Here is a 26,876-nt window from a genome sequence, read left to right on the forward strand (position 1 = left end):
TGAGCAGAACTGAATGCCTTCGCCTAGACAGTCCCTGGGTAGCCTTTGTGCCACATGACATGGCAAAGGTGTGTTGCCCACTAATTTTTTCTTATTTCTAAGTTTTAGGTCATTTTAAACATAATAGTGACATACAAAGAAATAGAGAAAAACTGGGCTTGGCTTTGCTGCCCGTCTACGGCTCTGAGGACTGCCCCTGTGCGTCTGTCCTCTGTTTAGTCCTTCAGGGGCGTCTACAGGTCTCTTTGGCCCAGAGTCCCATCTTCTTCCTCCCATAACCTTTTCATCTCCATTGGCAATCATTCTTCCCTCTGGATGGTGGGAGAGACGTAAATGAGAAGAAAGGGGGCCCCAGGCAGGACTCCCGTGCAGGAAGGGCGTATGCGACCGCCGTGCTGGCTCCCGGGCGTTGACTTCTGAAGGTGAGCAGGGCCCTCCGTGCCGGGTGGCCCTGATGCTGTCTTCTCTTCCTGAGCCTTCCTACCTAGACTTGCCTGCCAGTGTGTTGCAGGTGCCATGTACATCACCGGCTTCGCGGAGTCCGTCTCGGATCTGCTGGGCCTCAGGCACGTCTGGGCCGTGCGAGGAATCTCCGCTGCGGTGCTGCTGGCCTTGCTGGCGGTTAACCTGGCAGGGGTCCGCTGGATCGTCCGCCTCCAGCTGCTGCTGCTGCTCCTGCTGGCCGTGTCCGCCCTGGACGTCGTGGTGGGCTCTTTCACGCACCTGGACCCGGGTGAGCCTTTGGGGTTCGGTCGATGGCCTCGTGGGGGTCTGTGCTGCTTTCTAGGTGTCCGTAGGTCCGGGTTTGCAGGGCAACCCTCAGTAGCCTTTCCCTGCAGCAGGTGCGGGGTGTGTCTCGGTGCCGCTACCGAGGCCAGAAAGCCCCTCTTCACATAAACATCTTCACTTGGCACATTTCCCGTGTTTCTCTTTGTTTTCTGTTGGGGAGGAAAAAGCAACAGGAAAATTTAGGTAAAGGCAAGAATAAAGTAGAACCGGATTTGACAAAGGTCAATTCATGATAGTGATTATAGGCAAGAAACAGATTTGGGAGTGGGGAAGGGAATAGATTTGCATTTTATCTGTCATATTTAATTTCTTTTTAAAAAATGACTTGATGCAAACATAGAAAAATGCTAACAATTGTCATTTCTGGGAGATGGGGACGGATATGTGTTTGATTATCTGTTTTCAATATGAGTTTTTTCAAAACGAAACTATGACTCCATTAACTAAGCTTAAAGAAAGAAAACAAACAGCAGGGTGTTGTTTTGCACCATTTGGAAATGGTGTCATGTATCGGTAATTGATCCATCACTGTTCACTCTAAGCCTGGGTTTTCTGCCCCCTTGCGGGAACCTGGCAACTCTAACCCTAAATCCTGCGCGTTGACTGAGACTGTTACCCAGAGTGCCCATGACTTTGTGGCTTTGTGATTTGGGATGGTCTGACATCAGAAGTCTTTGTTTCTCTCCAGAGTATGGGACTATTCCTGGGATACTGTAGGAAAAAGATAACTGCCTGATATGTCACACTTTGAGGACTTTGTATTTGTATGGCAATAGGGACTAGGCATCTACATTGGACTACGGACAGAGAACGGGAGATAGGGTCCCAGCTCTGTTAACAGAGAAAAGGGACAAAGGGAAAGAGAGCAAGAGCACAGACCAGCCGCCGCGCATGGTGGTGGTGGTGGTGGTGGCGGCGGCGGCGGCGGGGACGGCGGCTGTATTGGGCGAGCACGTTTGTGCCAGGCATTTTGGCTGGCACCTCACAGGGCTTATCTCATTATCAGAACCTCGTGGGGGAGGAACAATTGCGCCCATTTTACAGATGAGGAAGGTAGGGATTATATACCTTATAGCGACGCATGGCAGAGCTGGTATGAAATTGGGTCTGTGTGACTGTAAAGCTGAGCTCTGTCGTATGATAGTGACTCTGCTTTCCCGCTCAGGGCTGCCCCTGAGGTATGTTCCAAACCGTCTCGTCTTTCATAAAATTGTTGGTTGCGGGAAGGTGATAATTCAGTTGGTACACCCTCATCTGGCCTTGTTGCTTTTTCATATATTACAGTTCTTCGGTAGGAAAATAGTCACACATCTGAGCTCCCTGCGTGCCCCCTACCCTCTGGCACCCCCAGAGCCTCCAGACTGGCCCGTGGTCTAGCGTCTAAAGTGCTAACCCCTGTGCAGCGGGGCCCCCAGGGCCCGCTCCGGTGCTGAGGGCCAGTGCGGTGTCCGAACTGTTCACTCCCAGCCTGAGCCTTGCAGCTCGCTGAACATTTGGAGCATCTCCACTCGGGGGAAGGAGTGACTTTTTTCCTGGCTTTGCACCACGCTGCAGAGACAGCCCACATCCTGAGAGGGACCTGCTGGCTGTTTGGCCATCAAACGGTCAGTGAAGGAGAGAGAGAGAGGGAGCGAGAGAGAGAGGGAGAGCGAGAGCTTGTGAGCACACTCCAGACTCCACGCCTGGGTCCTTTCCCCCCAGTGACATGGTTGCTGCAAGAGCGTAAGTCGTTCAATTGCAGGGCGATGCTACTGGCTTCTTTGAAACCTCAGGAGGCTGTTGTATTTGCCTTCTTGATTAGAAGTTTTCTTGGCTGCTCTTCTGACTTACTCCAAATATTTCTCTTGCCTTCTGGTCAGTACATTACCAGGGTGTAGTGCAAAATGAAATTTATTTTTAATCATTCCCATAGCAACTGGCCCCTCTAGAATCTGTTTTTGGTATCACTGGTGTTTTATATGGGCTACTTTCTTTGCAGTTAAAAATTCAAACTGAAACTAGACCATAAACCTTCAGAATGGGTTTAGCAGAGTGATTTCAACTCTTTTTTAAAAAAATGACATACACATAGACATTTGAAAAAAAAAAGACTGGAAGAGAGACTGGAAGGAACTAAGCCCAAGTGTTAACAGTGGTCGTCAGAACTGAGATTATAGGTGGCTGTATTGCTTTAATTCTACTTTTCCTTCAATTGGTTAGTGCTACTTAAAAAAAATTAATAGACTTCAGTTTTTAGAGCATTTTTAGGTTCATAGAAAATTAGCACACAGTACAGAAGGCCCAATATCCTTTCTCTCTCCTTTACCTACCAGTTTCCCCTATAAAAGCTTGCATCCGTGTAATACATTTGTTATAATTGGTGAACCAATAGCGACACTAAAGTCCATGGTTTAGATGAGGATTCATCCTTTGTGTTGTATAGTCCCACGGGTATTGACACATATATAATGATGTATATCCAGCGTTACAGCATCATACAGAATAGTTTTAATGCCTTAAAAATTCCTGGGCTTCCTCTAGCTCACCCCCCTCCCCTCCCCCACTCCCGAACTCCGGGCAACCACGGATCCTTTTACTGTCTCTGTACGTGTGCCTTTCCCGGGACGTCATACATCGTATCGCTGAAATCATACAGCATGCAGCCTTTCCAGCCGGACTTTTTCACTGTGCATTATGCATTCAAGGTTTCTCCATGTTTTTTGCTGTTGTTGTCCTTTGTTTGCTTGGTTTTTTGTTTTTGTTTTTTTGTGGTGCCTTGATAGCGTATATCTTTCTATTATTGAATAATATTCCATTGTGTAGGTGTACTACAGTTTTGGGGGTTTTTTTGAGTTTTTTTTTTTTTTGGGGTTCATTCAACTATTGAGGGACATTTTTGTCGCTTCCAGCTTTTGGCAGTTATGCGTAAGACTTCTGTAAACATTTGTGTGCAGGTTTTTAATGAAGGTATAACTTTTATTTTATTTATTTGTAAAGTTTTATTCATTTATTTATTGGCTGTGTTGGGTCTTTATTGCTGAGCTGAGGCTTTCTCTAGTTGTGGTGAGCGGGGCCTATTCTTTGTTACAGTGCGTGGGCATCTCATTGCCGTGGCTTCTCTTGTTGCGGAGCACGGACTCTAGGCGTGTGGGCTTCAGTAGTTGCAGCATGAGGGCTCAATAGCTGTGGTTCTCAGGCTCTAGAGCACAGGCTCAGTAGTTGTGGCACACGGGCTTAGTTACTCCGCGGCATGTGGTATCTTCCTAGGGCGGGGATCGAACCTGTGTCCCCTGCGTTGGCAGGCGGATTGTTACCCAATGCGCCACCTAGGAAGTCTCTCTCATTGTCGTTTTAATTTGTAATTCCCCAGGACACATGACATTGAGCATGTTTTCTTATGCTTATGTGACATCTGTCTATCATTTTTGGTGAGGTCCCATTTTTTAATTGGGTTATTTTCTTATTGTTGAGTTTTAAGAGGTCTTTGTATATTTTGGATATAAGCCCTTTATCAGATATATGTTTTACAAATATTTTCCCCAGTCTATGGCTTTTCATTCTTTTGACAGAGCCTTTTGCAGAGCAGTTTTAATTGTAATGAAATCTAACATCAGTTTTTCTCCATCCTTGGGTTACGCTCTTGGTGGTGCACCTAGAAACTCACTAGCAAACCCAGGATCACCTAGATTTTCTTCTGTTATCTTCTAGAAGGGTTATAATTTTGTGTTTTACATTTCGGTCTATGGTTCATTTTGAGTTAGTTTTTGTGGAAAATATAAGGTGAGTGTCTAGACTTTTTTTGGGGGGGGGCGGGGATGTGGATGTCCGGTCATTCCAGCACCATTTGTTAGCAAGACTACCCTGTCTTCACTGGATTGCCTTTGCTCCTTTGTCAAAGATCGGTTGACTGTACTTGTGTGAGTCTATTTCTGGGTTCTTTATTCTGTTTTGTTGCTCGGTTTATCTATCCTCCAGTACTACTCTTTTTTTGATTATTATGGCTTTATAGCGAGTCTTGAAGGTGTGTAGTGTCCGTCCTCCGGCTTTGTCCTTTCTCACTAGTGTTATTTTTACGGTCAGGAAAAAAAAGTTTTTGAAAAACATTTAAGTCTAACTTTATTTCCCTTTCTTTAAACATAAATGACTTTAAAAATCCAAACAATCTTAAATGTATACAGTGAAAATGTAGGACGTGAAGAAAAAAAAAGCCCCCCCATTCCCCCACTTCCGGGGGAAGATTGGTAGGTAGCCATCATCTATTGCTGTTGAACAGATTACCTCCAGACTTTAGTGGCACAAAACGGCAGTAAACATTTATTATTTCTTGCCTCTTCTGTGGGCCAGGAATTTGGATATAGCTCGACTGATGGTTCTGGCTCAGGGTTTCTCGTGAGGTTCAGGGGCTGCGGGCGTGTGAAGGCTTAGCTGGAGTGGGAGGATCTGGCTGGCAGGAGGCCTCCGTTCCTCTCCACGTGGTCCTTTCCAGAGAGCTGCTGAAGTGTCCTCGGTTCGTGGGGGCACCGGGTTCCCCAGGAATAAACAAGAGAGCGAGAGCAAGAGGGGGAGGGAGGGAGGCGGGGTGGGGGGAGAGAATGTGTCACCCTCTTTAGGATCTGGCTGCAGAAATCACATGGAAGCACTTTTACCACAAGCTGTGTATTAGAAGTGAGTTACTTAGTCTGGCGCTCATTCAAAGGGAGGGGACGTAGTGTCCAGCTTTTGAATGAAGAAGTGTCAAAGAATTTGCAGACACACTTAAAAACCACAACGTTAATTTTAAATCAGAAAACAAATTAAATACACGTGTCAAATTTTATTTTTCCTTTTATTTCAAAGACAAAAAGTAATGTTTTATGTTGTAAAAAATTTTAAACACTTGAAATATAAAGTAGAAACTGAACGTTCTTTCCCCTTATTCCGTTCTTGCCCTACCATCCCCAGAGTGAGGTTGCTAAGTATCTTTCCAGCACATTTTTTGTATGTGTACAAGCACGTACACGGACGTGCACATACATAAACATACAAACACGGGTCTTTGTGAAACTGTAACTCTGCACTCTGTTGCTGCGCTTCCTCTCCGCGTCAGCAACACATCACGGACATCCTGCAGTGTCCGTACGTTTAGGTTCCTGCAGAGTATTCCACGTTCCATATAAAACATCAATTTATTGATGGATATTTAGGTTTTACCAGTTGGTTGTGATTACGAGTTGCTGACCTGAGTATCCTTGTACAAAATTTGAAGGGTTATTTCTGAAGGGTTAGGGCTTATCAATAGACCTTGTAGGACAGAGGTCAAGCATATTTAAAATTTTGTTAGGCTCTACCAAATGGCCTTGCAATACTGTTGTTCCGCTCTGAACTCCCAGTAACAGTGTGCAAGCGTTACTCATTACCCGTACGCGTGACAGCATTGGATGTGGTCAGCCTTTTAAATTTCCGCCATGCGATGGTCAAAAGCTGTGATTTTGTAAAAAATGTGCTTTTCTTAAATCATCGAGGATAATTTTATTCATATTTTTGTTGCCACTTGTATTTCTTTTTCTTCGGCCTGTCTGAACTCTTTGCTTACTTTCCTCTAGGTTGTCTCACCCTTCAAGGGTTTATAGCTCTTCTACCGTAGCCGAGAAGTCAGCATAAAACAGACACTTGTTCCGCTTCATGTTACTGCTAGACAGTGTGTATCATGTGTTGAAAAATTTTTCCTGAAATGTCATTTGTTCTTTTAAAATCAATTTTTATATGTAATAAAGTAATACAGACAGTAAAAATATTAATTTTTGAGTCACATCATGTACTTTGATTGCTTTCTTTTTGAATATTTTTCAGCTTTTCCTGAAATTAAATTTACTCCGTGTATTAGCTTCCTAGAGCTGCTTTGCCAGATTACCGCGAACTTGGTGGCTTAAAACAACAGACGTGTGCTCCGTCACAGTTCTGGAGGCCGAGAGTCTGAAATCGAGGTGTTGGCAGGACCACACGCCCTCCGAAGCCTGTGGAGGAGGGTGCTTCCTGGCCTCTTCCAGCTTCTGGTGGCTCCAGGAGTTCCTTGGCTTGTGGCTGCATCCCTCCAGTTCCAGCCTCTGTCTTCACATGGCCTCCTCCTCCTCCTGTCTCTCCTCTGTGTGTATCTTATGAGGACAACTTGTCATTGGAAATAGGTCTGATGGATAATCCAGGATAATCTCATGTCAAGAGCCTTAAGGACATCTGCAGAGACCTTTTTTCTTTCCAAATAAGGTCACATTCACAGCATCAGGCTGCGGACATATCTGTTGGGGGCGACGAGTCAACCCAACACGTTCCAGTTTTTTTCATTTGCTTTATTTTCTAGGTGATTATCACTATTTTAAAAACTCTCCGTAGAGCTTTCCGACGCTTACAGGTGCTTCCCTCAGTGCTCCCTGTGTTATATTGGCTCTCGGAGACTCCTCCTGGATGGACAGTCTCGGGCCTGGGCTCGCAGTGGTGCTGGTCCTGCCCTCCCTGCTCCCAGGTGTTGGTCCCTGTTGTTTGGATCCCAAACGTTCCTCTTCTGTCTGTGATGGAATATGTCACTTTTCCACTTTTGCATGTGATTGGCCGGAGATATAAAAATCTAGGCTGAAAATCTTTTTCCCTCCTGTAGTATTATGACTTATTTATTAAGACTGAATATATACACTACTGGGCATATACCCAGAGAAAACCAGAACCCCAAAAGAAACATGTACCACAGTGTTCACTGCAGCACGATTTACAATAGGCAGGACATGGAAGCACCCTAAATACCCATCAACAGATGGATGGATAAAGAAGATGTGGCACATATAGACAATGGAATATTACTCAGCCATAAAAAGGAATGAGATGGAGCTATATGTCATGAGGTGGATAGACCTAGAGTCTGTCATACAGAGTGAAGTGAGCCAGAGAGAGAGAAACAAATATAGTATGCGAACTCATCTATACGGAATTTGAAAAAATAAAAAGGAAAAAAAAAGACTAAATATATATATTTAGTCTTCACGCGTGTGTCTTTTTTACGCTAATGAGGTGACTTTTGGAGCGCACCTCAGGGGTGGGGGCTGGTTGCCAGCGGAGCCAACCTTGCGATTTGGGGTTGGAACTTTCAGTCACTCTCCCTGCCCCATCTCAGGAAAGAGAAGAGAGGTTGGCGGTTGCGTTCAAATGCCAGCGCCCCGTGATCTAATCAGTCGTGCCTGTGTAACGAAGCCGCCATCGAAACCTTGAGGGACGGGGTGCGGAGAGCTTCTGGGCTGTGAACACGTGGAGACGAGGGGAGATGGCTTTCGGAGAGAGCGCGGAAGCGCCGTACCTTGCCCTGTGCGTCTCTTCCGTCTGATGCTCTCGAGGTACATCGCTTTGTGATACACTGGGCATCTAGTAAGACACGTGTTTCTCTGCGTTCTGTGAGCTGCTCTAGCCAATGGACTGCCGCCACGGGGGGGATCTTTGGAGGCTCCAGTCCATAGCCTGTGGGTCAGAAGCACAGGAGACAGGCAGCCTGGGCCTGCAGGTGCCACCTGCAGGGGAGGGGCAGTCGTGGCGGACGGGGCCCTTGGTTGTGGCATCTGATGCCGCCTCCAGGCAGAGAGTGTCAGAGTTAAGCTGAATTCAGGATCTGAGCTGAACTGCCAGAGAATTGCTTGCTGCGGGGCAGTAGACGTGGATCACGAACCTTCGAATCTTCAAGTCCTCGTTGCTTTAGCGTCTGTCATTCAGTGGCATCTAGGAGTTTGGTGCTGTTCTCATTTCTGCTCTTGGTGGGGAACCCGTTTCTTCCCCTCAAAGTGCTTAGGATCTTCCCTTTACCCTGAGAGTTAAAATTGCATAATGAAAGTTTTTGTTAACTGGACCAGGCATTTTCCATCTGGAATTTTCAGTGATTTCTGTGGCCATGTATCCTCCTTCGTTTTCTCTGGCTTTGTTTCTTTGTTTTTAATTTCCTTGGATTCTGGCTAGTTGGACATTGGAGCACCTGGTTTGAACCTTCTGTTGTCATTATACTTCTAACCTCTCTTCAATCGTTTATTCCTTTTTTCCTCGCTAGTTTATGGGGGAGTTCACCTTTATTCATAACCTTTTAACTAGATTTTTTGTTTTGGTTATCCTTAATTTCCAAGAGCTCTTTGTTGTTCTCTGTTAATTTAAAAATCATATCCTGTTCTTGTTTTATGGATGTAATATCTCCTTTTGACTCTTTCAACCTGTAAATTATAGGGGTTTTATTTTCTTTTGAAATTTTCTTCTGCTCTCTATATTGTCTGTTTCTTTCCAGGCTTCTTTGTTTCTTTTATATCCTGTTTTGTTTTCTGTGTTACCTGCTGCAAGCTTTCTTCAACACTTTCTTATGGTCCTTGGTCATTCCTTCATTTTTCTTAAGAACTTTTATTGAGATATAATTGACATACAATAAACTGCATATATTTAAAGTGTACAATTTGCTAATTTTTTCTTATTAGTATGTATATATGGCAATCCATTCCTTCATCTTTAATAACGAGGTGCTGAAAGGCTGATTGGAGGCGCTACGCGCAGAGCGCGTGGCGGCGGGCAGGACGGCGTCGCTGTGGTGAGATCCTGTGGCAGATGGGTCTGTCTCATCACGAGGCTCCCAGATGCCAGTTTCTCTAGGTCTTTCCTCTGGTGCAGTTCGTGTTCTCCAGAAAGTTCTCTAATCGGAGGTGGGGGCGGGGCTGGGTCTCAGGACGCAGACGTTCCTTTGGTCTGGGTGTTTGCCCTGGTACGTCCTCCCCTCCACTCAGGCCACTGTCGAGTCTCATGCGCGCAGCTCAAGCCTCTACATCGTGTCTCTCATGTCATCTCCAAGCTTCCCACGACAGTGGACCTTCTCATCTCCTCCCTTTCCTCACCTCCTGACTCCTTAGCCTGCAGGCAGGCAGCTCGGGCCCCTCTTCCTTTCGCACCTCCTGGTCTGTCTCTCCCAAAGCATGTGTCCTTGCACAAGGCTCTGTGGAGGCACGGAGCTCCATTACTGTGAAAAGCTAAATAGCATGACAGCTTAATTTAAACAAGGTACTCTCAAGCACTTGTTTGGCTTAAAGCGCCTACAGTTCCATTTTCTTGGATTATATTTTCGTTTATGTGAGATGGGTGTCATGCCAAAAGGAGTTGACTGCTGGAGAAGTCAGGCAGAGAGAGAGAAAATACATTTTAGGGAAAAAAATGACATGTGGCACATTTTAATTCTTCGTTCTACATTTAAAAATGAAACGGTGCCTCTGCACGCCTGGCCTCCTGGTTGTCTCGGAGGGCGGCCGCCCGGCGCGGCTCTGCGACACCCTCCGCTCCCGGCCCACGCGGCCCGCGCTGGTCTGGCTTGGCCGCCAGGGCACAGCTCGGTGCCTGCTGGACGGCGTGGCCTCCGCTGTGCCGAGCCGGCAGGTGGGAGCGGGTTGTGCTTGGTGAGGGAGGGCGCTTGTGCCAGCCTGGGAGACGTCAGGGCCACTGCTCAGGAGCCGTGAGAGGAGTGGGTCCGATGCGCCTGACTCTGCTGTCTTTGAAATTTCTCTCCCCGAGGTCCCACTGACCTCTCGATCCCCAAACCCAGAACCTTTGCTCACTTCTTATTCTTGGCCCCTTTCGCACCCCTGGCCCTTGTCTCAGCCTCTGCAGGCGGCTGTGACAAAGTACCGCGGGCTGGGTGGCGTGTAGGCGGCAGGCGTTCACTTCTCACGTTGCGGAGGCTGGACGCCCAGGCCGCCGGCGTCGGCACGCGGTGCAGACCCTGCTTCACAGACGGATCTCCTCTCCCTGTGCCCGCGCGTGGAGGAAGCGGGAGGGGGCTCCTAGGGCCTCTTTTGTACGTGCACTGGTCTCATGCGTGAGGACCCTCCTTCGTGAACGCATCGCCTCCCAGAGGCCTCGCCTCCTAACGTCGTCGCGTGGAGGGTTAGGTTTCGACATGCGAGCTTGGGGGTGGGGAGACACGGACCTTCGGTCTGTAGCAACCACCTGTGCGGATTTGAAAGGGCCCCTTCCTGCTTCTCCCGGGACAGAGCACTGTCTTGGCTCTCCTCTTGGTCTTCTTGCCCCCTTGCGGGCAGGGGGCCCAGGGTCCGTCCTCTGCAGTCAGTGCTTCCTTCTGTGCTCTCTTCCTCCGAGAGCCTTCCCCCATCACTGGAGCGCGGGGTCCTCTCACCTGCTTCTCCAGCTGCCTTGAACTCAGCTCCCGCAGCGCTCGCTCCTGGAGGGTCACTCCCTGGATGTCCGAGCATCCGCTTGAGTTGGAGGCAAGCAAGGCTGTCTGCTCAGCTTCTTCCTCTGCCCTTTATTTACCTTCTCCTCCTCCCCCTCCCCCTGCCCCCTAAAAAATCAACAAGCAAATAATTAGCTTATCTTCTGAATTTCCCCAAGCCTGGAAAGCTTGGTGTTAACCTTTATTTCTCTGTCTAGCTTAAATGCTCCTATCTTTTTCAGTTCCACACCTCTCACCTTAGTTCAGCAGATGTCATGTCTTCGTCGGCCACTGAGATGATTTCCAAATCTAACTGTCTCCCTCCAGAACCTTCCTATCCATCACCTGTAGGCGACCAACATCTCCTATGAACCGAAGCCAGATTACTTTTCCTAAAACAGTGCTTTGCTTATGTCACTCCCCAGCTTAAACATCTCCAGTAGCTTTCTGTTGCCCACAGGACAAAACCCACACCCATTTGGTTTTCATTCAGTAAGCTTCATTATTTCATTCAGTAAGCCCTAAATGACTCATTTGGTTGTATCTCCAGCTTTACACCTCTCTGAACCCTCTTCTTCCCCAAAATGTATCTACTGGTTTATAAATACATCTGAATGCAGCTCTGTTTATCTTCCTGGAATTCTCTTCACCTTGCTCTGTTTTAACCTCCGTTCTTGCTCTTGGTGGAATAGTAGGGGAGATGACATGGCCGAAGGTCCAGGAGCCTCTGTGTGGTCTGAGCCGGGCCAGATGTTCTGAGCCTCAGTTTTCTCATCTGTAAAAATGAGGATAAAGTCATGTTTACATCTCCAGGTTGCCTTCCCGCCCGGCTCCGTGCGCAGCCAGGTGTGGGGAGCTCCGCTGAGGCAGGAGGCTGCGCCCGTCTGCTCAGACCCCCAGGGATGTTCAGGAGGGCATTTGGGACTCTGGTTCCTCATTCACTCTTCTAAAATTGCACTGATGAAACATTTCAGATACACAGGAAATAAAGTAACAGATACTCTTCTATCCACACCCCAAATTTCGTGGGTAATATTTTGCCAATTTTGCTTCAGATCTCTGTTAAAAATAAATGAAGTGTTACAGACATAGTTTAAGCTGCACTTTTATCCACTGCCTCTTCTCCCCCAGGCGACCCCTGTCCTGAGGCTGATGTATGTCCTGCCTGTACGTTTTAATTTTCCCACCATGTGTAGACAGCCACAGTTGATTTCTTCTACGGTTTAGTGTTTGAAATTTTTATTGTTACATACATGTAATCGTACTGCATGGATCCTTTCATTTGATAAATATTTGAATGGCGGACGAGTGAATTAATTATCTTGTAGTTTGTTTTTTCACCCCGCGTATTTCTGCGGTGTATCCCTGTCGTGACGTGTGCCGTTTCACTCGTCCTAACTGCTCACGGTGTCGTGGGACACACAGACGAGTGAAGCGTTACTACCCAGTGGAGAGTACCATGACGGGCTTTGCACAGGGAACCTGGGGAGGGGTGGGACTCGGCACAGCCTGAGAGTCAGGAAAGGAGATGCCCTCCGAGCTGAGTGTGGAGGGGATGCAGGATTCAGCAGCAGAAGAAGAGAAGGGAGCAGGTCTCGCAGGAAGGGCAGCTTATACGAAGACCCAAGGGAGTTAGTTATACGTTGTTAAACCGTGAGGGCGCCCGGTGTGGGGAGCAGGCAGAGTCAGCTCACGCAAGGCCCCCTCTGCCACGCTAAGGGACCTGGGCGTTATCTTGAGGCAGTGGGAAACGTGGAAACAGTGTTACATCTTAGAGAAATTGCTCAGGCCATAGTCTGGAAAGTCAGTGGCTTGAGATAGGGATGCAGAATGGAGGCAGGGGCCTGATTTGAGAGGCTGATATTGGTGATCCAGGAGAGCAGGGACGGAGCAGTGCCTCTGCGGGTGGGGGAGCGGCAGCCTAACCAGGGATGGAGTTGGTGAGGTGGGGGGGGGGGGGGCGAGGCAGAGGGAGAGACGAGGCTGCCCCAGGCTGGCTGATGGGTGGCCTCGTGCTCGGGCTCGGGCTCTGGGAAGAATACGCGGCTGGAACAGGTGTGGGGGGGGAGGTCAGTGTAAGAGTGCGAGCAAGGCCCCAGGGAAGATGCCCTGTAGCCTGGCAGGACAGCTCAGGGCGGGGCTGGAGATAGAGTCAGACGCTGTGTGGGAGCAGGCGATGCGCTGGGATGGGCTGAAGTTGCTTGGGGAAAGTGTGGATTTTGAAGCCAATAGAGCCATATTCGTTAAGATGGAATTTAATTTCACCAGAAGACACATTTTTCATTGTTTGGTATTAAAAGAAAGAAAGAAGAATTTAATTTGGTATTAAAAGAAAAAAGAAAGAAGCAATAACAACAAAACCCAAAAATCCCCCAAAGTTCTCTCTGACAAAATGCCAAACATGCAAAGTGGGTAAGCCAAAAGTGTATGTTCTTTCCTCAAGAACACACCCCAGAAGCCCTTCGGGTGACTCTTCGCTGTTTCGTTGAGGGTGTGGCGGACACAAAGGCGTTGGCTGTTGTCTGGAAGGCGCTGGCGGCTTGCGTTCGTGGCTCCTGTGGAGAGGCTCGGGCCCGCGTGGGGTGGGCTGTGAGCGCGTATTTGTGCAGCAGCGGGCGCGCTGAGCGCAGGACGCTGGCACCTCACTGCAGCCGCTCCTCCCCGCAGATGCAGGTGGCCTGTCTGCGGACACCCCCGCTCCGGAACGTCTGCCCGGGCCCTCCCCTGGGGCCCCGTCTCCTCCTGAGGTGGAGACAGTGGTCCGGCTGCCACCGCGATCCTGTAGCACCATCCTCCCCTCCGGGCAGCTCCCCGATCCTTCCCTGTGGGCGCCGCGCCCAGCCTGTGCGGGGGCATCTCGGCAGGGCGGTGCGGATTTGCTGGGAAGAGTTTTCCAGGCCCCGTGGAGGAAGGCCTGCCTGCAGGGCCTTGCAGTGCCCGGGATGGCCTCTGTGTGGAGTTGTGATTCTGGCTGTTTGTTTTCTGGCCTCTGAGGGTTGGGGAGCCTCGTCCCAGGGCCGCTCCCTCGGCCTTTCCTCTCGACCCGCAGAGGGACTGGGAGGAAACCTGGACTCCTTCACGCAGGATGGCTTGTGGAGTCTGGGCATCTGCGTTTTACTGGTGAGGAGGTGCTGTGTACACACCGTCTCACGCGATGGTCGCTGGTGACCCTGTGAGGCCAGGGCTATTTTCTCCATCTCACAGACGCAGGAACAGCGGCCCAAAGAGGTGAAGTAACTTCCAAGAACCCAGGCCTCGGTATCCAGCCCCCTTCCTGGTGCAGCAGAGAGGGAACCCTCTCTTCTTAGCCCCGCGGACGAGCTCTTCTAGTAGCAGAGGGCCCCACCCTCCGTCCTGGGGGTCCCCAACCCTGCCTGCACATGGGAAGCTCCAGGGAGCAAAGAATCCCAGGCCTCCCGCCTAACCAGGCCGATCGGCACGCTGGCGCGGGGCCTGCTGGTCTGCCTTCAGGTGTCCCGCTGATTCCACGCGCAGCCAGGGTCGAGAGCCCTGCGCACGCGGGCCTCGCTCCGCTCTCCGCTTCAGGCGCCGCCAAGTGAGGACTAAACGTGCGGGGCCACGCACCTCGCCGCCCAGGCCGGCGGGGTCCTGGAGACCAGACCAAAGAGCGCTCTCTTAGCCCCCGAGTGGGGGGACGCTCTCCTCCTCCCTCTGTGTTTCTCGCCCGGCCGTCACCCAGCTGGGGGCCGCGCCTGTGGCAGGACCTGCTGCTTGTGTGTCGGGGTGTGATGGGCACCGGCTCTGTGTCAGACGCGTCACGTGCTTTATTCTGTTTTATTCCTGAAATGAGATGATTATTCCAGCTGACAGATGACGTCGACGTCCCGAGAGGTCGCGCAACGCTCCTGAGGTTGCAGAGCCGGTGGCTCCGCTCGACTTGGAACCCAGGGCTCTGGGCCGCACAGGGCTGTCCGGTGGTGCCGCCGGGCCCTTCCTGGCCCTGGGCGTGCCCTTGGAGGAAGGCGGTGCAGGGGTCCTCCTCCGCCAAGAATGCCCCCGCGCTCCCCTGCTCCTGCAGGCCGCGGGGGTCGGAGGCCCTGGCAGCCTCTGTGGGCGCCTCCTGCCTGCTCGGGGCTGCGAGGGCGCCACGCTCGCCGGGCAAGCAGGAGGTGAGGGGAGGGCGGTGAGGCGGGCTGCGGAGCTGGAACGAGTGCCGCGGTGGCGCACGTGGCTCCCAGCGCCGCCAGGCACAGAGGCCGGAGAAGAGCTCCGCACACGTTCGCTGGGCAGGCCGAGCGCGGGGCAGGGCCTGGTGTCGGGCAGGGCCGAGGGCCGCTCCCCGCGCGGCCCAGGGCTCGCCTCCGGCCCTCGGGCGCCGGCCCTGTCCCTGGAGAGCGCGGGCCGAGGCTGGTCCGGAAGCCAGGGTGCTCAGCCTGACCCCAGCGTGCGGGGGAACTTCTGCCGCTTTCTAAGGTGATTCCTCGGGAAGGTGTATGAATTCAGAAATGTGCCAGGACCACAGCACGTCCGGGGGGGGCAGCAGACCGACGACTGGAACGGGCGGCCGTGGGAGGGATGCGAGCAGTGAGCGGCGTGTTAAGCCTCTTCAGATTTCTCCTGCTGCCTTCCTTTTCTTTCTCCCCATCCTTCCTGCTCCTCCTTTGTCCTGCCTCACTTCCTGTTTCCTCCTCTGATGCCCTCCACCTCTATCCGTGGGTGGACCCTTGGCGTGAGCCCCGCGGTGGGGCGTCTGGCTCAGCCTGGGGTCCTTATTACTGCCCTGACCCCTCTCTGTAAAGCACAGATTTTGCCGTCATGGATGGAAGTTAGTTACTGTCTAGTTAAAGATACTCTCCGTGGCAGACTGGTAACGAGCAGGCTGTTGGAGGATCCAGACGTGGGCAGTGTTGATGATGTCGTCTTGAAACGTCTGTTCACCACGGCCAGCCGGCCAGTCACCTGGGACAAGACGTGTTCCTGGGACCGGAACGTGGACCTGCATCCGGAAGCCCCAGCTTGTGCTAAGGGGGAGGTTAAACGCCGGGAGAGGGGCTGGGCTGGGTGATCTTTCGCCTGCTCCCCTACTCAAGCTCTCCATTTGCTTTGCTTGTCATGGCATCGTCTCAGGGGCCCTGCTGCTGGGATCTGTGCCGCGACTGCACAGGCTTCCCTGGGGGCCCCTGAGCCATGGAAGGTGCCGGGGCGCCCCGAGGGGCCGTCGTGACACGAGGGCCCCTGAGACGGAGGTTCATCTCAACCTCCTTTGTGCCCAGGCCCCAGCTCAGGGCTTTATACCAGTGGTGCTCAACACGTGTGCTGAGTGAATGGATGAAGAACGATGCGGATGGGGTGGCTGGACGAGGGAAGGCTCTGGAACGTAACTGGAGGTGTGGAAAGCCCTGCCCCTCCATCTCTTATCTGCCATCGCCTGGGAGACCCACGCTCCCCGGGCCTCCCTTCAGAGAGGCGCCGGCCTTCCTGTTTTGGCCTGGGTTCTCAGGTATTCTGTCTGCACAGGCTGCAGCTGGCGGGAGGAACCACGGTGCCTGCGAGGAGGGCCCGGCCCAGGGCGGGGTCAGGTTCAAGTTCAGTCAGACTGTCTTGGGAAGGAGGAAGGAAGGAAGGAAGGAAGGAAGGGTTGCAGCCAAGAAGAAACTATGGCTTTGAAAGCTTTCCTCCTGAATTTTTTTGTTTGCAGTGAGTGGAGATGCTTACTTAGGTAGACATGAAATACTTGACAAAAATGTGTGGATAAATTACTGGTAAAATCAAAGTGCTGGTCTTCCCTGCAGTGGGTCAGCAGGGCTAGGTCTGTCTGGGAACGCATGCCTGCCTACTGGAAGGACACCACAGCCTCTGGTAATAAGAGCTCTGTGTCCCTTAAAACCTTTTTTTTTTTAATTTTTGTTTTTTAGAAAAGCACATGTGCTTCATATTATGCACATCCCCTGAGCTGTGTGTCCAGATGGCTGGGACAGGAGTCTCCTGACCCGTTTTTTCCAACTGTGCAGGTTTAAGAGAAAGACCAGGGATCTGGGGACGTTGGCCAGAAATTCCAGCAGATCAGCCGGAATCTGGTTGGGGATTTGCTGATGAGATACACGCATGGACCGTCAGGTGCACAGCAGATGGGCCAGAGAGCAAAGCCAACTTGAGCTTGAGCACCACCTTCCTTTGCTCCCGAACCACAGACCAAGCAAGGCAGATTTAGGGGTACCAGATGTGCGTTCCTATTTGTTACAAAACAGACAATTGTTTCTCATCTGGCTTTTCCAGATATAGCACATAGGATGGCAGTGACCTCATTTTTGACCAATGGCCAATGCATTCCACTGTCTGGTGGAATAATCTGTTAACTGGGCACCTGCCCATTGTCTGCAGTAGGAACTAGCTTAGGCATATGTTTTAAAAAGTGATAACATTGTTTCAGGCCCTGCCTGGACATCACCACCAGCTCTGAAGTCAGTTTTGGATGATGGCTTGTGTTTTCAGAAGGCTCACTGCCCCGTGACTGACCTCCCTTCCCCCCTGCACTAATTGTATCATATTTAAGGGCAAACCAACACGCGCTGAGAATTCCAGAGCCGGGGAACGTTGAACGATGCGCCTGATTCTGCGGGGGAGGAGACAGGCACAGAGAGGTTGAGTGGCCTTGGCAGAGTCACGCAGAGCCACCGCTGGCAGCCAGTTCTCCCAACTCCCAGTCCAGTGCGGTTTGCCGCAGACCCCCCTGTGGCCCTGAGTCCCGTGTGTTTACGGGGAGTCGTTGTTCACACCTGTGTGCTGGCTCTGCTGAGAGGAGGCCCTTGTGATGCCGGCTGGAGGAGGAGGCAGTGATGCTGTTTGACGGTCCGCCTGCGGTTACGTCTGCCACTTTTAGGGAACCGTGTGTCAGTCCTGAGTGTGAGAAGGCTTAGACGAGTTGTTATAAACACCACCTGCGTCATCGAAACGTGCATCTGCAAGTGGGGGCGGATTAAAAAATAGTGATAGTTGTGGAAAACCAAGAGGCCATGGGGAGAGGGACTGACCACAGCAAGACCCAGCACTTGTGGACCTTCGGATGGAAGTAACTTCTTTTGTAGAAAGATGGTTGCCACGCATAGTAAGGCAGTTGCTTGTCTGTATGATAGTAATAATAATATCTCGTCTTCACTGAGCACCTACCGTATGTCAGGCATTGTTGCATGTACTTCACATGTGTTAATTCATTTACTTCTTGCAACGAGAGGTAGGTAGTACGATTATGTCTGTTTTACAAACGGGGAAACTGAGGTTGTGAGTGACATCTTGCCTAAGGTTACACCATCGGTAGAGCTGGCTATCACCCCGGATAGTCTAGTTCCAGAGCCCAGACTCTTTTTTTTTTTTTTTTAATGTTTGTTTGTTTATTTGTTTGTTTTTGCATTTTGGCCATGTTGCGTGGCTTGCGGGATGGTTCCCTGACCAGGGACTGAACCTGGGTCTCTGTAGTGAAAGTGCCTAATCCTAACCACTAGGCCACCAGGGAACTCCCAGAGCCCAAACTCTTAATCAGTACCTTGCATGCTTCTTGAAAGTCTAATGACCCTAGACCTAGGCCTTAAGCCAGAGATGGGGAACTTCTGGTACTTAATTTAATCTGGTCTTCACATCCGTTTTAAGAGGTGATATAATTTATGCCTGAAATTGTGAAAATACAAAGCAGATTCTCAAAGTCTTTACAGAAAGTATACCCAGATCTCACAGATTTAGATATTACTTCATAAAGGTAAACAATTACATTTTTCTCTGTGAAATGAAGTGCAGGACTTTACAGAGAAAGAATATGGCAGGGGGGTTACCCCTAAACAGGCGGGAAAACATTCCTGCTTCCAATATTTACATTAGAAGTAACTTCTTAAATTACTTTATTGTAAAACGTATCTTGCATATAGAAGAGTGTATAAAAACATATGTCCTGGTTAAAGAAAAGCAAAATGTCGTCTAGTCCCAGGTTAAGAATCGGAGGATTGCTGGTCCCGTAGGAGCTTGCTCCCCAAGTGCATCTCTCTCCTTCCGCACCAGAAGTTACCACTACCCAACTGTAGGTGCCTGCCTTTCTCATGGTTGTGATGTGTGTCCGGCACTAAATATCTGTAGGGATGCTTTGGAGGACTGAGCTGCTCTCTATGTGTCTAAATCCATCATTGCCTGCCTCTACTCTCAGGAGCAGGTCAGAGCAGAGCGCTTCTGGGGGGTGAAGCAGCAGCCTGAGGAGGGGAGAACGGCAACTTCATGGCCAAGTTCACGGTCAAGATGAGCCAAGCACGGCTAAGACTCTGAGGTCGGTTCACCCCAGTGTTCTGACCTCAGGTTAAAAACTAGGTGCGGTGACTGTGGGGATCTTGGTGATGATGGCTTTCAACATGTCCTTAGTCACGTTGCCCCAGTCTGGGAGATCACCCTCTACCCTTGCGCACAGCTGTCATCCAGGCTCTCCATTCACCCTCCTTTCCCTCTCTTCTCTGTTGGATCTTCTGTTTCTGAATACCATGCCATCCTAGTCTACTCTCTCACTTCGACAGAGGTCATCTTCTAGTAACTTCTTGTGAAAGAGCACATGGGAGATCAATTGTCTGAGATTTTCCATGTCTGATAGTTCTTTTTCCTGTGCTTACACTTGACGGAGAGTTCGGCTGGGATCAGATTCCAGGTCGGGAACGATTTTCTCTTAGCTTTCCGATTGCTTATCTCCTTGCTTTTGCTATTGCTGCTGAGTAGTCTAAAGTCATTCTGATTCATAATCCTTTATATGTAACTGCGAATTAGGAGGGAGCTCTTCTTGCCCCTAGTTTTTTGAAATTTCAAAATGATATGTTATCATGAAATTCTGTTTATGTTATGCTGGGCACTTGGTGGGTCCTTTCTGATGACGTACATCTTTCAGTTGTGGAAAATCTTCTTGAGTTATTTCAATGATGATTTTTACCCTCTACTTTCTGTTCTCTCTTTCTGGTACTTCTACTATTTGGATATTGGATTCTCTTATTTTTTCTCACCTATTTTTTTTTTTTCACTTTCTAAGAATTTCTCTCAGCTCGATCCTCCATTCTTTCTGTCAACTTCGTCATTCTGCTACCATGTTTTTACCAATCGAGACTTTTTTTAGTTTTCTGAATGTTACTTTTCATTGTTTTAAAAAAGTCTTTTGTTGTTGTTGTTATTTCATGGATGCAATATTTTCTCTTAGCTCTCAAAAGATTTGTTGATATATTAAAAAAATCTTTAAAAAAATCTCTGCATAGTTTCTGCTTCCCCTCAGCTCCCTTTCCTTCTTTGCGCTTTATCTTCCATAGTAGAGGAATTTATCATACATCTGGTAATTCTTGGCTTTCTGTTCGTGATTAAAAGTTGGGGATCAAAAGCTGATTGGAAGCACTGAGCACACAGTCGAGTTCTGTCAGTTTTGAGCTGCATGAGATAGTTTGGGTAGACTAGTTGTTGGGGATCCTCTCCTAGGTTCATACCTTTGTGTGCTTCTGGATTTGTTTTACTTTATCTAGAGAGGAGGCTTCCAATCTGGCTGAAGGATGTTTCTGGCTGCCCTTGTTGTGCGAGCTGAGTTGGGGAAAAGGACCGGGGAGTCTCTGCTTCCAGTGTTCAGTAAATAAAGACTTGATTCCCCTCAGCTGGGCCTGGCACTCCCTGTCAAAGCCCTTGGCTTATCCTCTCCAGAGAATAAACCTCCAGACGTCCGCGGGCGGGGGAGCACCAGGTGCCTGGTAGCATGAGTGACCTCTCAGGATCCCCACCTTGGTCTTCCTTGTTTCAGCCCACCACCTCTCACTCCCTCATCCAGACACCTGGTGCTGCCCGTCCTGAGACCTCTGAGAACTATGTGGGCTCAGTAATGCTGGTTCCTGCTTTCCCCTCTGCAGACCTGAGATTCCATTTTCTCAGGTCTGATCTTAGTACCTCTGGACCATCTACTTTTTAGCTTCCAAAACTTTGTTGCTGTTTTCTCCATTCTTATGGATTTACAGCCTTAAAAAACAAAAACTAACAAAACCTCTATACTGTCCGTAAGTGGAGTTTGGAGAGAGAACAAAATTAGGTACATGTATTCAGTCTGCCATTTTACCCCAGGGGTGCTAATATTTTTAAATGACGAATTGACTATATTTAAGAAATTTTTTTTCATTAGAGAATTTTATTTACTTTTTTCTCCTTCTAAAAATTAGCATTTTTTTTCATGTATAAAAGAATATTGGCATATCTTTTTGTGAGAGATGACTGTCTCTCTGGCTGCGTTGGGTCTTCATTGCTGTGCGCAGGCTTTCTCTAGTTGTGGTGAGCAGGGACTACTCTTTGTTGTGGTGCGTGGGCTTCTCTGTGCAGTGGCTTCTCTTGTTGCAGAGCATGGGGTCCAGGCGCGTGGGCTTCAGTAGTTGCAGCACGCGGGCTCAGTAGTTGTGACTCGCAGGCTCTAGAGTGCAGGCTCAGTAGTTGTGGTGCACGGACTTAGTTGCTCCATGGCATGTGGGATCTTCTGGACCAGGGCTCAAACCCGTGTCCGCTGCATTGGCAGGCAGATTCTTAACCACTGTTCCACCAAGGATGTCCTGCTCTGGCAAACTTTAAAGTCCTGTACCCAGGACTGTAATCACTGTGTGGATTATGTCTATGATTCGGGGGACCACTTGTGAAAACCTGAATAATGCTTTTTAAACAGAAAGGTTTTTTTGAAGTCGCTTGGGAAAATATTGTAGAAGAGGTATGAAGAAGGTATTTTCTCTTGGTGGATTGCTGCAGTATGACTTGTGACCTGGTGTTACAATAAATATTTGAGAATACTTGGTATCTCCAGTACGTGTGGCCTTATGGGTGGCTACTTCATCCTAGCCGTCAGAAACTGTGACTTCGCGCGGTGAAAACCCTCCCAAGTAACTGTGAGAGCTTTCCTCCCCGACTTTTGAGAAATTGCAGGTTATAGAGAAACAGATTTTAGGTATTGCTCCAGGGAAAACAATGACTCCATGCTTGAAACATGTGGGAAAAGTATCTAATAAAAAGCTGAGTTGTCTAAAGGGGATGCTATAGGGCGCTTCAGGGCTCACTGGGACTGAAAATAAGCAAAGAAACAGTGTACTTAGAAATGAAGCCTTAGGTTGAAATGGGACAGTGCACTTATTCCTGAAAAGATTTTTCACTGTGTATTTTATTTTTTAAAAAATTTTATTGAAGTATAGTTGATTTACAGTGTTGTGTTAATGTCTACTGTAGAGCAAAGTGATTCAGTTATACATAAAAGTATATATTCTTTTTGATATTCTTCTCCAGTACGGTTTATCATAGGATATTGAATATAGTTCCTTGTACTATATAGTAGGACCTTGTTGTTTATCCATTCAATATGTAATAATTTGCATCCGCTAATCCCAAACTCCCAGTCCTTCTCTCTTCCACCCTCCCTCCCCCATGGTAACCATAAGTCTGTCCTCTATGTCTATGAGGCTGTTTCTGTTTCATAGATAAGTTCTTTTTTGTGGTATTTTAGATTCCACATATAAATGGTATATAGTATTTGTCTTTTTCTTTCTGAATGACCTCGCTTAGTATGATAACCTCTAAGTCCATCCATGTTGCTGCACATGGCATTTTTTCTTTCTTTTCTATGGCTGAGTAATATTCCATCGTATATATGTGCCACCTCTTTTTTATCCATTCATCTGTTGATGGATATTTAGGTTGTTTCCACGTCTAGGCTATTGTAAACAGTGCTGGTGTGAACATTGGGTTGCGTGTATCTTTCCAAATGATAGTTTTGTCTGGATATATGCCCAGGAGTGGGATTGCTGGGTCATAGGGTAGTTCTATTTTTAGTTTCCTGAGGAACTTCTATACTGTTTTCTATAGTGACTGCACCAGTTTACGTTCCCACCAACAGTGTAGGAGGTTCCCTTTTCTCCGCACCCTCTCCAGCATTTGTCGTTTGTAGACTTCCTGATGATGGCCGTTCTAACTGGGGCGAGGTGGTCCCTCGTTGTGGTTTTGATGTGCATTTCTCTAATCATTAGCCATGATGAGCATCTTTTCGTGCGCCTGCTGGGCATCTGTCACTGTGCCTTTTAAAGTTTTGTCTTGTTAACAATTGTTCTGTGACTCCTTCACTGCCACCTTGTCCTTCCTTTGTCTCTCTCCTTGTCCCCACTCCACCTTTATTTCTCTCTGTCCCACTCTAATCAATTAACCCAAAAATTTTCCTGAGTGTCACTGTGTGCAGACCCAGTGCTAGAAGGTTAAGATGCACACGAGAATATGACACAGTCTCCCCTAGCCAAATAATCACCATAAATTAAATGTTATAAAGGAAAAAATACCCACTACTGGTGGAGGGTAGTGGAAGGACCATTACCTGCGGGTGTCACAGAGGTCTTCAAGGAGAAGGCGACGTTTGAGTAGACCTTGGAGGTTGTGCAGGGGTTCGCCTGGTGGCAAACTGGGGAGGGTGATCCCACAGAAAGGGAGCAGCATAAGTGAAGACACAGAGATGAGAAGTGCCTGGAAAATTTCAGGATGTTCAGGACGTTAGATGTGCTGGAGCTTAGGGTGCTGGGGCAGGGTGGAGAGAGAGGGCCAGAAGGAAATAGGCTCTTTCAGGTTCACGGAAGAGTGATGTCCTGGGTGACGAATGTGGGGAGGCAGAGGGAAGCCCCGGAAAGTCTCAGCAGCAGTGGGGTCGCCCGGGCACCCCAGGGCTTCCACGGTCGGCTGGTGCCCTCGGCCTCGGTGACAGATGGAACGCCAGCTCGTCTCTGGTGAGATCGCAGCCGGAGTTGACGGGTGCTGCTCCCTGCTGCCTCCTCTGTGTGCCTCGCCCTCCATGCCCACTGAGAGGACCCTGGCTGGGCCGGGTCGCACGGGAAGTCTCTCAGACAGGGGACTCCCTCAGGACCCGCCTCTGTGTGGTCACAGGCTCCCAATTCTGGTTCGGAGGTGGTGTCCAGGAAGTCAGAGGCATAGGGTACAAGGAGGTCTTGGTGTAGAAATCAGTTCTCGTGGCCCACATCCTTGAGAGACGTGAGCTTGGAGGCATCGGGGTTTCCTGGATTGTCCGGTACGGAGAGGCCGGGTTTACCACATGGGCTAAACCAACTTGAAAACTGTTTCTTAAATAACAGTCATTTATCTTCTGACCGTTCTAAAGGCTCGGAGTCCATGGTCAAGATTCCAGCCCATCCGGCTCCTGCTGAGGGACTCTCCCTGGCTTGCAGGTGGTCACCTCTCTCTGTCCTCACGTGGCCTTTCCTCTGTGTGCGTGTGTGTGTGCGTGTGTGCGCGTGTGCTTGCACACGTGTTGTTAGGTAGGGAGAGAGAGCCAGAGCGTGTGCACACTAGCTCTCTGGTGTCTCTTCTGATAAGGACACTGATCCCATCTGATCAGGGCCCCACTCTCACGACCCCCTTAACCTTAATTACTTCCTTGGAGGCCCCATCTCCAAATATAGGGGTTGGGGTTCGGGCTTCAACATGTGAATTTAGGGGGTGTGGTAAGGATACAAACATTCAGTCCATAATAGCTGGTGTACTCCAAGTTATAATTCTAATTTATTTTTATGAGAATAACATTTCATTTTAAAATATGAAGTATAAAGTCTCTTTCTTCATAGCCTTTTTTCTATCTTTTTTTTTTTCATCATTGAGCTCACACAATGTATGGTGTTTTTAACGTTAAGATTAATGTAGCAACATTCAGAAGTCCCAGATGGAATGTAATATAAACATAGGCTTCATGACTTATCTTGAGGATTTTCTTGGTCTTTATGGTTAGAAAAGCAAGCAAATACACAAAATAACCAAGGATAACTTAAAACTCCCCATGAGTTTTAAAGATGCAGAAAACATAAAAGCTGAGCAAGGTCAATAGGTTTTTCTTGTAAGTGGTGAAGCTGCAGATCAGATTTTCTGTTCGGGAATCCTGCCTGGGGTTCGAGTGGGTGCAAACGGAGAGGGACTGAAGGCAGGGGCGCCGGCCAGTGGAGGCTGCAGTCACCCCGGCAGGAGAAAACACAGCCTGCGCTGATGCAGCAGAGGTGGAGCAGGGATGAGGACCGGATGCAATCTGGGAAACGATTTCATGGTCTCATTCTCTTGACATGTTCCTAAAGACCTCTTTACTTTTTCCACCTCCTCTCTCCCCATGCCCACTTCCTCCCCTGTGCTCATGCCCCTACCACCCTGAGGAACACGCACACGCTCTCTAAATAAATGCAGGCAAACAAAATTTATTTTAACCAGTAAGACCCTTGATTGATTTTTCTCTCGCGCGTGTATGATCCAAAATAATAAACAAAGATCCTGCTGTAAACACTTGTCTGGCTCCGCACCGGCTGTGTGAATGGATCCACACATAGACCCACACAGGGCCACACACGCTGCTGAAGCAGCCACCTGAAACACCCTGCGCCAAGCACCCGGCGCAGCGCCTGGCACCCGAACCCAGACATTTCTCTTCTTCCCGCAAGCCTTGGCGAGCCCCAGCCACGATCCCGTGACTAGAGCCTCTCACTCTGAGGGAAATTCATTTGCATGGCTCCTAGTACGCTTCGTATTTTTAGTCTTTCCACACATATCCTCTCCCGTTGGACAGCGGGCTCCCGAATTAGCTCCCCGCGTGCCCCACGCGAGCATGGCTAGACAAGCCAGGCTGAGGTCTCTGCTGCCCCCGGGCCTGGATTATCACTCCGTGTGGCCCTCATTTGCATGTGAAAATAGCGTCTGCCTCACAAGTCTGTGGCCCAAACAACAGTCTCTTTCACCCTGAACACAGGGTCTAGAGATGTGAAGGGGAGAATTTCCCGTTTCTCCAAGAATGTGTCCTCTTCCTGAAAAATTGAAAGTATTGGGTTATGAAGGTTTCTTTTTTTTTTTCTTGCAAGAGTAAGCCTAATGATTAAGAAAAGTGGTTCAGAAACTGTTACCCAGCTCTCAGTACTTTCACGCTTGTTTCTAATAGGCCATCAGATTTTTATGTCTATATCAGTTGGCGCAGTAGAAATCTTGCCGTGCCCTTGTTCAGATGTTCTGTATCAAATGGCCCAGATATAGTTAATACTTTTTGAAATACTAAGTATAGTTCTGCTTGTAAGTAGAGAAAAAAATAAAGTGAAATAATTTATTAAGAAGAGAAAAAAGTTGTGGGTCAACTCACGTTGCTGCAGATGTCTTGAAGGTTTGAAGATGGCACCGTGGCTGAGGAAGGGCGTGCCCCTGTGTGCCAGGCACTGTCCTGAGCATTGTACACCATTTACAAAGATGAGAAAACAGGTTCAGAGAGGTTATCTTGCCCAAGGTCACACAGCGCCCAAGCCGTGGAGCGAGGATCTGCTGCCTGGTGGCTGACCTCAGGGTCCACGTCCTTTGTGGCCATCAAGCTACCACTGCTCCTAGGCACACTAATGACTGAGCGAGGACACAGGCAGTTCACCTAACACGCCGTCTGAGAAATTGCTCAATAGAAAAGTGAAAGGACGACTGCAGTTACAGGGCTCTGCATCGGGAGAGACGCAGCCAGGGCCTCTGAACCACTGTCTGTGGGACCCTGGGCCAGGACCCTTCCTTCTCTGGGTCTCCGTCGCCTCGTAATAAAAGTTGGTTTTAGCTTCGTCATTTATCAGAAGTCAGTGGGCTGTGGCTCCTCCCCGTCCTGACCCCTCGGCTGTTGGTGTGCAGAGGAGGTGCCGCGAGAGCACGCTGGCAGACAGCAGCCTGCCCCACCAGGGGCGCGCTCTCAGGGCTTCTACCTTTGTTTCCGCACCTGTAAGACCAAGAGGCTTCTTCTAGTTCCTGAGACCGGTGCTTCCGGTCACATCCATCTCATAACGGAGGGCAGAACTCCGTACGCCACCACCCGCCGCACTCCCTGTGCTTCCCAGTGTGTGAAACGTGCCCCACGTGGAAAAGTACACGCAGGGGCTAAGAGGCA

At 49.3% G+C, this 26,876-nt stretch overlaps 1 protein-coding gene across 1 annotated transcript in view; it reads left to right on the plus strand.

The window, feature by feature from the left end:
• SLC12A8 (solute carrier family 12 member 8) overlaps positions 1-26,876 on the plus strand; it is a 121,855-nt gene that overhangs the window by 20,418 nt on the left and 74,561 nt on the right. Inside the window, exon 5 of the mRNA XM_057737828.1 lies at positions 502-733. Coding sequence (XP_057593811.1) covers positions 502-733 — 232 coding nt within the window. The remainder of the gene's footprint in view (positions 1-501; positions 734-26,876) is intronic.

The sequence above is a fragment of the Hippopotamus amphibius genome, chromosome 6 (genome assembly GCF_030028045.1).
Source record: "Hippopotamus amphibius kiboko isolate mHipAmp2 chromosome 6, mHipAmp2.hap2, whole genome shotgun sequence".
In the NCBI taxonomy this organism is placed as follows: Eukaryota; Metazoa; Chordata; class Mammalia; order Artiodactyla; family Hippopotamidae; genus Hippopotamus; species Hippopotamus amphibius.